The sequence below is a fragment of the Nycticebus coucang genome, chromosome 8 (assembly GCF_027406575.1).
Source record: "Nycticebus coucang isolate mNycCou1 chromosome 8, mNycCou1.pri, whole genome shotgun sequence".
NCBI lineage: Eukaryota > Metazoa > Chordata > Mammalia > Primates > Lorisidae > Nycticebus > Nycticebus coucang.
The window spans coordinates 115,931,225-115,945,587 of record NC_069787.1 but is presented as its reverse complement, the minus strand read 5'-3'; the positions used below and the strand labels follow the sequence as shown (position 1 = coordinate 115,945,587).

Genomic DNA, 14,363 nt, shown 5'->3' with positions numbered 1-14,363 from the left:
TTGACTAGTCTGTTAAACAAAGACAAATCATATAACTTTGTTAAGCCTCAGTAATTAATTTCTCTATAAAAAGAGGGTATTAACACCAATAGTACTTACTTGATAGAGTAGTTGTAAGGGTTAAATAAGACGAGGTAACTCTTATTCAGCACTCACTATGAGCTGGCACTATTCTGAGTGCTGTACAAGTCCTGCCTCGTGATCCATAGAAAGCATTTAGAGTAAAAGTGCATGTTACTAATTCCTTCGGCCTTTCTCACTATATTTTGGTAAAAATGCTAATAAGTGAAATGGCTAAAATCTATGCCATAGTGAAGAGAAGAATCTCTTATAATCTCATATAGCCAGGAAATTAATGGATTCCCTAATTAACCCATTCAGTTCTACTCATTATGTATTATTATGTAACATAAAAGTTTAATTCCTCTTGCTCTTCCAATTCTTTCACAACCTCAGAGGAATTTTAAAATCAGAAAAGATGCTGTTACTGTTAACACGTCATCTTCCTTCTACAAATAAATCTCTTTTCAAAATCCTACATTATTATAAAAGTATGAACATAGGAAATCAAAATAATTCTATAAGAGTATTTATTTTATATTCATATTGTTGTGATTATCAATGGCTCACCCAAGCAGACAACAAATATAAAATAGGTATATCTAAACGTTTTCAGTTTCTAAAACATTAAGTGGCATATTTTTTATTTTTATAGACTACTGCTTTAGGAATAATCTCAGACTATTTTCACAGGACAAATGGTTCTGACTAACAAAATAGTCAGAATATATGAGCATATATATAAAAACTCTACAAACCTTTCTTCTGTTCTCAGATTGAATGAAATTTGCTACACAATTTGTTTCTGCTAATTCTTTGCAGCTAATATTCCTCCCCTCATTGTTGTCTTTCCACAATATTTTATTTATCTTTGTTTAGAATACTGTTAAACAGTCCTCATCTCTATTGATACAACAAATTTTTTAAAAGGCAGCATTAAATTATGTGAAAGAATAAAGCAGAACCTACCACATTCAGGTATGAGCAGGTGTCTTTGACAAGGCCAAACTGTTGAAGCAGAGGTAAAATGTTGGTGCTGAAGATGTCCCACCACACGGTGAGAAACTCTGGGTGAGTCATGGTAGGATCATGGGACTCACTTTTGACACTTTTTGTTTGGGGATCGTATGTGTAATTCCACGGTTTGACTCGTCCCAGGAAGTGCACAACTTTGGCATTTGCACCAAACCTGCCAAGTGAACAAAAAAAGTTGACACTGTCAGGAGATTCTGAGCACTAACAAGAAGATAAGCAATGCTGGGTTCTATGGCCTCAATAGTACCTTGTCCATCCTGTGGGAGTGGCCGGAAAAGGAACTGAGCTCACTAAGAAATTGTGACACAAATACTGTTATTAAAATTATTCAATTATATGTTAAATACGTACAGAACAGAAAAGTAATACTGGTTCAGCATGACACCAAAGGGGAAAGGCACAACTGTTTAGGAAACATTCGTGTTACCTGGTAAAGGTCAACGTGCTCATGTCCTACAACATAACGTGTAGGAGACGTGGTCAAAATGTTAATATTATCATTGTTTGAAATAGTCATAAACTGGAAACAACCCAAGCATCCATATGTTGGATTAGATTGTTTCTCAGCAAAGGGACACTCCTCCTAGCCTCTTCAGGGGGAGGACACCTTCCCATCTGATGCTGGACATGGTCATAGGGCTGGATTTGACCACTGGAAAGTGCACAGAAGTGACAGAAGCACGGCTTATTTCTGTTCCCCCTCGTTGAGAAATTAAACGTTGCCAGCAGAACAAGCCCCTGGCAGCCTGCTGATCCCAGAAGGGTGAGACATGGACCAGATCAAGATCAAACCCATGGCTTGGCTCCAAACTTCACAGAGATTGTCAGAGCTGCCCAGCCAACCTACCAACATAGAAGAAACACTTGCTTATTGTCCAGTATCACTGAGACTTTACAGTTATACATTTAGTCTATCTTTTTTAAAGGAAAACTTCAAGTATATTCATACCATGGAATACAATCTAAACCGAATGAACTACAGCTATGTATATCAAGCAGCAAATAGTTGAATTTTAAAAACATGTTAAAAAAAAAAAAGAAATGAATCAAATAGAATTATATACATATGACTCCACTTACTTAAAGGAAAAATAAAAAAAAGAAGTACTGTTTAAAGATTAGGAAAATGGTAATCAATCTAAATTTCATGATAGTGGCTATCTCTGGGGGAAACCAAGTTTTACTTTTATTGGGATGGGACAATATGGGGCTTCTAAGGTACTGGTTATATTCTATTTCTTAACTTTGGTGGTGGGTATTCTAAAACACTGCACATGTTTTGTATTTATTCTTTTGTATATACGCTGTATTTCACAATAAATAGCGTATTAAGAGTAGGGATTAAGTGTGGTCCTGTTCTGACTGGGAGGAAATCTAAGCATATAAAAATAGAAAACAATAAAGGTGAAAATCGCAAGGGCTAAAGGGGAAGAAAATAAGAACAGTAAGTGTTCAGGAAACCAGAGGCAGGGAAGGCACTAAATGCCAACTTTGGAGGGCCAGGGTGCTGAGGCAGTGGGATGTAACTTCCAGCTCACATAACAGATGGGTCTGGGTAGCTGGTGATAAACGCAGGGAATTCTAGGCAAGGGGTTGGTAGATACAAGGTGAGCACCTGTGTGCCTGACCAAGTGTCCTCCAATTAGAGCCAAAGATGAAGCTCTGAGCATGGCAAGGTAAAATGGGACAGATCCTTGGGTACTTGAGTGTTAGATTTCAGTACAATCATCCTATTAGTTTGTGGTCTCCAACCCCCCAGGCCAGGCTGTTAGGAAACCAGCCTCACAGCACGGCTGCCTGTGCTCCACCTCTCTGCCTTCCCCCACCCTTCCCTTCTACGGAAAAACTGTCTTTCAGGGAACTGATCCCTGGTACCAAAAAGGATGAGGGCTGCTGCTATAGGCAGCCAAAGTACTTGGAACATGATGTATAGAACAAAATAATACAAATTCTACCCCCTAAAGTTGATTTTTTAAAAAAAGTTACCTATTTAATAGCTATCATTATTAAGGATATGATTGGGAATAATATTTCCACAAGGTAGATTTTACTAGTGTTAATTGAGGCTGAGATACCCAGGGCCACACAGCTATTAAGTGGCAAAGTGAGATTTTTGCATGATTTTGCCTCTAATGCCTGAGCTCTTACCATCCTACAATTCCACAACGCTGCCACTCAAAAAATGTGAAATACTATTGCCTGCTTATAAAGTTCCTTCCTCTTAAGATGTGTTTCTTCTGAAAATAGAAAAAATATTTGATAACCCCCGGCTTACTGTTTCCGTACACTGTATATTTTACACACACACGTGCACACACACACACACACACAGTTTTACCCTTTAAAAGGGTAATGCTCAAAAGACATGGGCTACATGGGCAAGAATCATGAGAAATCATAATGCTCAAATCTGTGCACAGACAGGGCTATCAGTTCCCTAAGCATTATGCATAAGGCACTATGCTCAGTGTGCAGCCCCAAAAGGCTTTTGTCCAGACAGGGAGATGGGTCATCGATATTAAAATAAGTAATAGCACAAAGCGAGGCAATAAGAGCAATCAAAGCAGTGCTGACAAAAGGGGTCCAGGAACTCCAAAGCACTGACTGCAGGGTTCTGTTCAGAGGAGGATTTGTAGAGGGGGAAGGGCTGGACAATGCCTGAGAAAGATGGGCAAGATTCAGATAACTAGCTTAACAGGCGTTCTAACGATGACAGGGGAACCCATCCCAAAGATCTGGCTCGTGCACATGGGGGTGGGTAGGCACTCCCTCTGATCCTAGCAATACAAAACCTTAAGCCTAAAACCAAAACAGATCACAGAGGAACGAGCAGGTGTTTCTTCCATCCTCTCAGGCATTTACCCCTCCTGACCCAACTTCCCTGCCTGCAGCTACAGCACTGATTTGCTCCTCCAGTGTTAACTGACCACTAAGCCTCAACCCAGGATGTGCCTAGACGACATATAAATGGCATACACAGTTATAACATGGTAGCATTACTAATTAAGACATAAATCTACTATAAACTCTATTTCCTTCTGCTTTCCTGACAGCTCACATATATTTAGCATTCACATTTGCCAGGTTACAGGTCATCAGGGGCATGTTTACTCAGTCCATCTCCAAATGGCAACATAAGGAAACTGAGGCATGAAGTGAAATAACTTGTTGCAGATCCCGTGGCTGGCAAATGACAAGGCCAGAATTCTACCAGGCAGCCTGTTTCCAGAGTCAAGGCTCTTAACCGTGACTAGGCTGTCAGTGTAAAACACTCAGAATTATAAGGACATGGTCTAAGAGTGACATTTGTTAATCCAGGGATTAACTCCCGCATATGGACAGTTAATCTCAAAGTGGAAAAAGTATGTCTACAAGTCTTGAGAATACTCCAAGCATAGTTAAGGACTGAGCAAGAGAAAATAACCAATAGGAAAGAAAGTTACAAAGCAAACAACTTGGCACTAAGACTGAAGAAAAGACTTCTTGGATGCAGTTTACATAAAGGTTAGAGAAATAGGGAAGAACAAGAACCAGAGAAGAGCGGTACTTCTTATGATCAGCAGGTAACCTACAAGTGGACTCCACTGGGCAGTGTCCCACGGCCTCTCCAGCTCCTCTGTGAGTTGGGGCTTCGGAGGAAGGACATGATGGCCCAATCCACCTGCACACAGAGACTGCCCAGTTAGTTCTCCACTACAGGCAGAGATGAATACCTCAGCCTCTCTGTCTGTGCTCCTCTTGGCTCAGGTCTTCCCCAGCTGGTTCAGGGGCCTCTGAAGCCTTCCTGGACCCAGCTACATGCTGGTTAGATTCTTGCCCATGTGGCCGTCTTACTCTTTAATGTCAATAGAAGCACCATTTGCAGGGCGGCGCCTGTGGCTCAGTGAGTAGCGCGCCGGCCCCATATGCCGAGGGTGGCGGGTTTGGACCCAGCCCCGGCCAAACTGCAACAGAAAAATAGCCGGGCGCTGTGGCGCACGCCTGTAGTCCCAGCTGCTCAGAAAGCTGAGGCAAGAGAATGGTGTAAGCCCAAGAGTTAGAGGTGACGTCACATGTGAGCCATGTGACGCCATGGCACTCTACCGAGGGCGGTACCGTGAGACTCTGTCTCTACAAAAAAAAAAAAAAAAAAAAAAAAAAAAAAAAAGAAGCACCATTTGCAAACAGTCCACACTCTGCATTTCACTGTGGTTCAAGCCTTGAGCTCCACTTTCATGAATCCATGTTTCCGAGTGTCTGTTTAATGCTAAATCACTATTATCCTCTGTAGCCAAGAAGGATCCTCTTTCCTCAAAATTACCTGTTCTACTCTAACAAGCGAAAAACAGGTATCCACTAGATAGTCCTCTCATAGGGAAGTCTTAGTTTTACAAAATCCCTTGATAAACCTGTTGAGGTAGAAACTGAGATCTTAAGGGGTCCTAAATGTGGGTGAAGCTGCCTTTTGTCTTAGGCAAGGAATTCCTTGAGTGCCAGCAAGACAGGGAGGGGTGGAAAGGACAAGAGAAGTGGTGACGCAATTGCAGAAGGCGGCACAGTGCAGGGTGATGCAGGCTCCCAACAGCCACCAAATGTCTGCAAAAGAACGAAGCAATCACGGAATGTAGGATGTGAGTTTGGTTTTTAAAAAAAAATAATTAGGGACATATTTTTGAGGGGTAGATCGGAAAGAGATCCAGGAGTGTGAAGGCAGAGAGAAGCACGAGAAAGGAAGTGAGAAAGACGCTGGGCGTGCAGAAATCACGCAGTGGCCGAGATGTCCTGGGTTCAGGCTGTGGTCAGCCTTGCTGCGCCCAGGAAGGACTGGGAACTCGTTTCTGGATGGCTAGGTATTGAGATTACTTATCTAATTGCCACACAGCTAACATACATAGAAATAGAGAGTGGTAATGGAGGAGGAAATATAGGAGGAAAATGGAGAGTGGAAATATAGGAGGAAAACACATTTTAGAACAAGAGCTCTTTTTGACAAAAGCAGCCTGGGTGAGTCCCTGAATATAAAAGGCTTGGGCTGGCCAAGGGACCATTGAGAGTGGGAAGAGAGCAGAAGAGGGGAGGGCAGCTGCGAAGTGGGAAAGGTGAGGCTGGGAAAGGAAGGCGGGAGGGAAGAAGTGAGGATGAGATGTGTGCAGGCTAAGACAAATCCCCATTACTGGGTCAGAATGAATGGCTGTCAGTGATTTAGAGACAATTGCGATGTGTACCCAACTTTATTATTATTATTATTACTGGCTGGTAATTCAGTGGATAATTTGGGGAGTGAGTCAGTGAATCTTCTGATTATCCTTGTTCTGTGTACATAGCAGTTTTATATGAGACAGTTATCTCAAGTGTTTTCCAGGAGCTCATGTAGGGCAGCGTCTGGCTTTATGTAAGGGGCACTGGCTGTACCCCAATATCAGTCATCTGGTATCAAGGTTTAGGAGTCCCATTAACTATATAATTATGTCCTAACTGTACAACAGTGTTTTACTTACACAGCAAAAGAGCTTGCTCTGTTAGCTTTCACGATAATGAAATGAAATGACACATTTCAAAAAAGATGAACACACACGTCTCAAAGACTAGTCCATTTTTTAACCTAGAATTTCAATTAATCTAAATATAAATTTTCATGATTATTTTTATCTCAGTCACGTTCCCTGAGGAATTTTTTAAAATTAATTTTCTATCATCTTAACCAACTTGCTTTTCAGTTATTAATGAAAATCCAAAATAACCATATCAAAATGAGTCAAATAAAAGTAAAAGTCAGGAAAAAATGGGCAGTAACTTCTTGCTTAAAAGAATATTTTAGCCTAAATATAAATCTGGGGGTACACCTTAGAAAAGAGTAACATGGGGTATTTTTCTGGTGTTATATCCTTCCCACCAAAAGCAGGTATCAGAATTTCTAATGCATGGCTAAAAGCAAAATAATTAATAATTATTTAAATTGATTATTAAAGAGAAACATTAAAGAGAAATGTTGTCTGAAGATAAAGTTCAACTGACCTCGACACAGAACAAGGATAATCAGAAGATTCACTGACTCCCAAAATTATCCACTGAATTACCAGCCAGTAATAATAATAATAAAGTTGGGTACACATCACAATTGTCTCTAAATCACTGACAGCCATTCATTCTGACCCAGTAATGGGAATTTGTCTTAGCCTGCACACATCTCTTAAAATAAGTGTTCTAATTTTAACTTGACAGAATCTCAAAAGAGTCATCCAGATCACAAGACATAGTTTGAACCCAAGCCAGCAATAATCCTGCTTATGTTAGCCGTTAAAATTATCCCTGTGACCTGAAGTTACCAAAAGATCAGATAGAATTTTCATGACCAGTTGAGAAACATAGCTGGTGTTCATGTGGATGAAACTACAGAGCTGTTTAGAATGGAAAAGGAACTAATCCCAGACAGTACACATGGGAACAATTTTAGTTCTCACTAAGCTCATTATGTACAACGTTCAGTTGGATACTGAGAAAGGGAAAGACAACACTGCTCGTGGAACACCACCACTCTGGGAAACATGGCAGCAGCGCCAGCCGGCTCCTTCCCACTGGGGGCCTCCTGATCTGTTACACTGTCACTCACTCACGCACCTTCTCAGACTCACACACCTGGGGGGAGCCTCGCACAAGTCCTTTCCCCATAACAAATTAGCCACCTCTTCTCTCTCATCCACTTGCCATCTGAAGTAAGAGTGGCAGAGGAGGACTGGATCTGCTGGGATGGGGACTGTGGATCAGAAGAGAACACAAGCCCCATTGCCAGGAGACAGCTGGTACCCAGCAGCAAATAACTGGCCTCCAGGAACCCACCCAACATTTCCTTGCCTTGCAAATTAATCCTCCTAATATGTATAGTAGTATCCTGGAAATCAGAACAATGTTGATGCTCAAAAACAGACTTTGGTAACCTAGACTAGATCCTACTCAATTGCACTATCTACCAGGCTGGCCTCTCTTCACAAGACTCACAATGCCAGGCAGCTGGGGAGACTGTCCTGGAGGAAGCATGTCACCTTGTTCCTACCGGCTGACTGCTCATTCACTCACTCATTACACTAAACACACACTCCTACCTACCAGTATCTGTGTCCACGCACTCTGTTGTCTGCCTTCCTTCCTGTTTCTAAGGATGAACTCTGTCTCTTAACGGAAGCCAACCTCTCCACTTGTACGCTAGGTCCCATCCCCTTTCACCTACTCAGGGACACAGTCCAGCATCTCCCTTCGCTTTTCTGCATTGTTCATGTTACCCACTGGAACCCCCACATCATTACCATCAATATGAAAACACGCTGCAACATCTCCACCTTACAAAGCAATCATGCTCGTCCAGCTGCTGCCCCATCTCTCTCCCCTTTAAAGCAGACACCTCAGAAGAAGTGTCCACATCTGCTGCCTCCACTTCTCCTCCACTCTCCTGGACCCATTTCAGTTAGGCTTTCTGTCCCTTTCCTCTACCAGCTGTCCTCTTGCCAAAGTCGTCAATGACCTGCACACTGCACAGTGTCGATTCTCACTGTCCTCACATCTGACCTATCACAGCATCTGAAACGAACGGGTGGACCTCTTCCTTCTTGAAGTGTTTTCCTTGCTTTGCTTCTACAGCACACCACACTCCTGGGTTTCCTCTTACCTTGCTGTGCTCAGTCTCCTGTCCCTATTATTCCTTATTTTCCTGCCTTGAAATTCAACCTGCAGGGCTCTCGGCTATTGATAATCACTTCCTTGGTTATGTCATCTTAAATCAGGACTATAAATACCATTTATATGCTGACAATTCTCATAGTCACATCTCACCCAGACCTCTCTCTTGAACTCGTGACTTTTTATGTCCACTTACCTTTCCACATTTTCACCAGGATGTTGACATGCACCTTAAACTTCATATATTCCCCCCAATAATGCATTCAGTGCATCTCTGATCAATAATCCCTGCCCCACAAACCTGCTTCTCCTACAGTCTTTCCTGTCTCAGGAAATGGCAACTCGTCATTCCAGTTGCTGGGGCCACAAACTTGTAACAGTCATATCTGATACAGCCTACCAAACATCTGCTTTATTCAAAAGAAGTTGAAAGCTGGGTTTTATGTGAAATTCCCTAATTTTCAAACATTGACAACTGAGTTTTAAAAAAGAAAGAAAGAAAAGTCTGTGCAGCAAAAACAAAACACAACTGTGTGACAGTTTGCAGCCCACCGGTTTGGGACCTGTGGGGAAGGTATGTCAATTCCACCCACTCCCATCCTTTTCCCTTCCAGGAGCTCCCTCTCCTACTGAGATAGTTTCTCACCCAGACTTCTGCCCACGAGATCTCAATCCTTGTTCCTTTTTGCTATTGTCAGAGCAGCCTCTAAAGGCTGGGTGGGTCTGGTATCAAAGCTGTGTCCCGTCTTCTGCGCTCTCGGTGGTCTGTGCTGGGTGTGCTGACAATCACTGTGGGAAAATAGGCCCATCTGTGTCTGCTTTACTCCTGAGACAGCAGATTCTAAGTTGGACTTCATGGTGGGCAGCAGAAACATCAGTGTTTGTACCCTGCTCTTTAAAAAAAAATTCTCCTGGCCACAATCCAGGGAGGAGTCCATGAAGGCCCGGCTTAGTGAGAAGGTCCTCCTCCTGTTTGTTACAGCCCCAGTGGTCCCGGCCAGACTCTAGAAGACCCCAACTACTTTCCCCCAGACTTCCAGCTCTACTCTGGGAGGCATGAGGCATCTGCTTTCACAGTGGAGACAAGTAGTAGCATCAGGGACAAAGCTGATGAGTATAAAATCTTGAGATACTGCCCGGACCTCCATAATATCTGCGCCGCGACCCCTATCGCCTCCCGCTGTCTGGACCTCCCTAAGAACTGTGCCGCGACTGCGATGGTGCCAGCCTGGACCTAGGTAAGAGCTGTGCTGCAACCCCTGACCCACGACCGCCAGGGCTCTGCACACCCTGACCAGGAACTGCAGGAGCCGCACAACCCCGCATCCTCCCTCCTGTACCCTCCCTTCACACTGGCCTCCTGGTCTGGCCAGGGACTCTGGTGGCCGCGTGCCCTCTGGAGCCCTCCCTGCCTCTGCATGGAGCCCTTCTCCTGGCCAAAGACTGCCGGAGCCTTGGGCTCTCTGTGCCAAAGTCACTGGGCACGAGGCACTCCCAGAACCGTGTGCACCACCCCCGGCCCTGTTGCTGGATCTGGGTGTGTCACACTCTGGAGCTGCTTCCACAACCAGAGCTCCCTGGCTGGGGCAACCCCAGAGGAGCTACAACAGGGTCACTCCCTACAAAGATCCAGCAACAATAGAGTGATCCCGCTGGGGTCTAATCTTGGAGAGACACCTCCCCAACTCTGAGGATGGCTAGAGGCAACGGTGAAAAACAATCATGAGGCAAAATCAACAGAAAAACTCTGGCAATATGAATAATCAGAGTAATCAACTCCCCCAAGGATCAATGGGGCAGACACAGCACAAGATCCCATGTACAACAAATAGCTGAGATGTCAGAAATCGAATTCAGAATCTGGATAGCAAATAAGATCAAATAGAATTCCAAGCAGTAACCCAAAAGGTATCTCAAGAATTCAACAAATTCAAAGACCAAATGACCAAAGATTTTGACACATTGAAACAAGAAGTTGCATCCCTCAAAGATCTGAGAAACACAGTAGAATCCCTCAGTAACAGAATGGAGCAAGCAGAAGAAAGGATTTCCGACATCGAAGACAAAGCTTTCGAATGCTTCCAAACTTTCAAAGAGGAAGAGAGATGGAGAGCAAAAACAGATCACTCTCTCAGAGAACTCTGGGATAATTCGAAGAAAACCAGTATTCGTCTTATAGGGATCCCTGAAAGCAACGAAGTGGCTTCACAAGGCACAGAGTCTCTTCTCCATGAGATTATGAAGGAGAACTTTTCAGATGTGCCAAGAGATTCTGAAATTCAGATAGCAGACAGTTTCAGAACTCCAGCATGACTCAACCCAAATAAGACATCCCCCAGACACATCATAATCAATTTCACTAAAGTTAATATGAAGGAGAAAATTCTGAAAGCATCCAGACGAAAGAAAACCATCACCTACAAGGGGAAGAATATTAGAATAACTGCGGATCTCTCTGCTGAAACCTTTCAAGCTAGAAGAGGATGGTCATCAACTTTTCATCTCCTAAAACAAAATAACTTTCAACCCAGGATCCTGTACCCAGCTAAACTGAGCTTCATTTATGACGGAGAAATTAAATACTTTAACGACATTCACATGTTGAAGAAATTTGCCATAACTAAACCAGATTTCCAGGATATTCTCAGACCTATCCTTCATAAAGACCAGCATAACCCTCCACCACAAAAGTAAACCCACCCAGAAAATTTTGATCAAATTCCAACTTCCACAGTCGCAAAAGGATTAAAAATGACCACTGAACTCTCGAAAGGCTTATCAATATTCTCAATTAATGTGAATGGTTTAAATTGTCCTCTACAGATGCACAGGTTGGCTGACTGGATACAAAAACTCAAGCCAGATATCTGCTGCACACAAGAATTGCATCTTACATTAAAAGACAAATATAGACTCAAGGTGAAGGGATGGTCATCTATACTCCAGGTAAATGGAAAGCAGAAAAAAGCAGGCGTTGCAATCCTATTTGCAGATGCAATAGGCTTTAAACCAACCGAAATAAGGAAGGATAAAGATGGAAACTTCATATTTGTTAAAGATAATACTCAATATGAGATTTCAATTATTAATATTTATGCACCTAACCAGAACACACCTCAATTTATAAGAGAAACTCTGACAGACATGAGCAACTTGATTTCCTCCAGTTCCATAGTAGTTGGAGATTTAACACCTCTTTAGCAGTGCTGGATAGTTCCTCCAAAAAAGAAGCTAAGCAAAGAAATTTTAGATTTAAACTCAACCATTCAACATCTGGACTTAACAAGATATCTACAGAACATTTGATCCCAACAAAACTGAATATACATTCTTCTATCAGCCCACGGAACATACTCCAAAATCGACCACATCCTAGGCCACAAATTTAACCTCAGCAAATTTAAAAAAATAGAAATCAGACCATCATGGAATAAAAGTTGAACTCATTAACAACAGGAATCTGCATACCCATACAAAAACATGGAAGCTAAACAACCTTATGCTGAAGGATAGATGGGTATAGATGAGACTAAGAAGGAAATCACCAAATTTTTGGAACAAAATAACAATGAAGACATAAATTATCAGAACCTCTGGGATACTGCAAAGGCAGTCCTAAGAAGGAAATTTATAGCACTGCAAGCCTTCCTCAAGAAAACGGAAAGAGAGGAAGTTAATAACTTAATGAGACATTTCAAGCAACTGGAGAAGGAAGAACATTCCAACCCCAAACCCAGCAGAAGAAAAGAAATAACCAAAATCCGAGCAGAATTAAATGAAATTGAAAACAAAATTATACAACAGATCAATAAATCCAAAAGCTGTTTTTTTGAAAAGATCAATAAAATAGATAAACCTTTGGCCAACCTAACCAGGAAAAGAAGAGTAAAATCCCTAATTTCATCAATCAGAAATGGTAACAATGAAATAACAACAGACCCCTCAGAAATTCAAAAATCCTTAATGAATACTACAAGACTCTACTCTCAGAAATATGAAAATCTAAAAGAAATCGACCAATACCTGGAAGTACACCACCTACCAAGACTTAGCTAGAATGAAGTGGAATTGTTGAACAGGCCTATATCAAGTTCTGAAATAGCATCAACTATGCAAAATCTCCCTAAAAGGAAAAGCCCAGCACCAGATGGCTTTACGTCAGAATTCTACCAAACCTTTAAAGAAGAACTAGTACCTATATTACTAAACCTCTTCCAAAATATAGAAAAAGAAGGAATATTACCCAACACATTCTACGAAGCAAACATCACCTTGATCCCCAAACCAGGGAAAGACCCAACAAGGAAAGAAAATTATAGACCAACATGACTAATAAATATTGATGCAAAAATACTAAGTATTTAGTACGAACGTTACTTATTTAGTATTAAATACTTATTTAATACTTATTTAATACTTATTTAATACTAAATAAGTAACGAACAGAATACACATCAAAAAAATTATACACCATGACCAAGTCGGATTTATCCCAGGGTCTCAAGGCTGGTTCAATATACATAAATCTATAAATGTAATTCAGCACATAAACAAACTAAAAAATAAAGACCATATGATTCTCTCAATTGATGCAGAAAAAGCTTTTGATAATATCCAGCATCCCTTCATGATCAGAACACTTAAGAAAATTGGTATGGAAGGGACATTTCTTAAACTGATAGAGGCCATCTACAGCAAACGCATAGCCAATATCGTACAGAATGGAGTTAAATCGAAATCATTTCCACTTAGATCAGGAACCAGGCAAGGTTGCCCATTGTCTCCATTGCTCTTTAACATTGTAATGGAAGTTTTAATCATTGCAATTAGGGAAGAAAAGGCGATCAAGGGTATCCACATAGGGTCAGAAGAGAGCAAACTTTCACTCTTCGCAGATGATATGATTGTATATGTGGAAAACACTAGGGATTCTACTACAAAACTTTTAGAAGTGATCAAGGAATACAGCAATGTCTCAGGCTACAAAATCAACATCCCATAAACCTGTAGCATTATATATATCAACAATAACCAAGCCGAAAAAAACAGTCAAGGACTCTATTCCTTTCACAGTAGTGCCAAAGAAGATGAAATATTGGGGAGTATACCTAACAAAAGAACGTGAAAGATCTCTACAAAGAGAACTATGAAACCTTAAGACAAGAAATAGCTGAAGATGTTAACAAATGGAAAAACATACCATGCTCATGGCTGGGAAGAGTCAACACTGTTAAAATGTCTATACTACCCAAAGCAATATATAATTTTAATGCAATTCCTATTAAAGCTCCATTGTCGTATTTTAAAGATCTTGAAAAAATATTTCATTTTATATGGAATCAGAAAAAACCTCGAATAGCCAAAACATTACTCAGAAATAAAAACAAAGCAGGAGGAATCATGCTACCAGACCCGAGACTGTACTATAAATCGATAGTGATCAAAACAGCATGGTACTGGCACAAAAACAGAGAAGTAGATGTCTGGAACAGAATAGAAAACCAAGAGATAAATCCAGCTAGTTACGGTTATTTGATCTTTGACAAGCCAATTAAAAACATTCAGTGGGAAAAAGATTCCCTGTTTAACAAATGGTGCTGGGTAAACTGGCTGGTGAT

The 14,363-nt window shown here is 41.4% G+C and overlaps 1 protein-coding gene across 3 annotated transcripts in view; it reads right to left on the bottom strand.

The window, feature by feature from the left end:
* GYG1 (glycogenin 1) overlaps positions 1 to 14,363 on the bottom strand; it is a 38,578-nt gene that overhangs the window by 2,202 nt on the left and 22,013 nt on the right. For all 3 annotated transcript variants that reach the window (XM_053598922.1, XM_053598924.1, XM_053598923.1), the window contains one exon: positions 1,030 to 1,249. In XM_053598922.1, the coding sequence (XP_053454897.1) occupies positions 1,030 to 1,249 (220 nt within the window). The remainder of the gene's footprint in view (positions 1 to 1,029; positions 1,250 to 14,363) is intronic.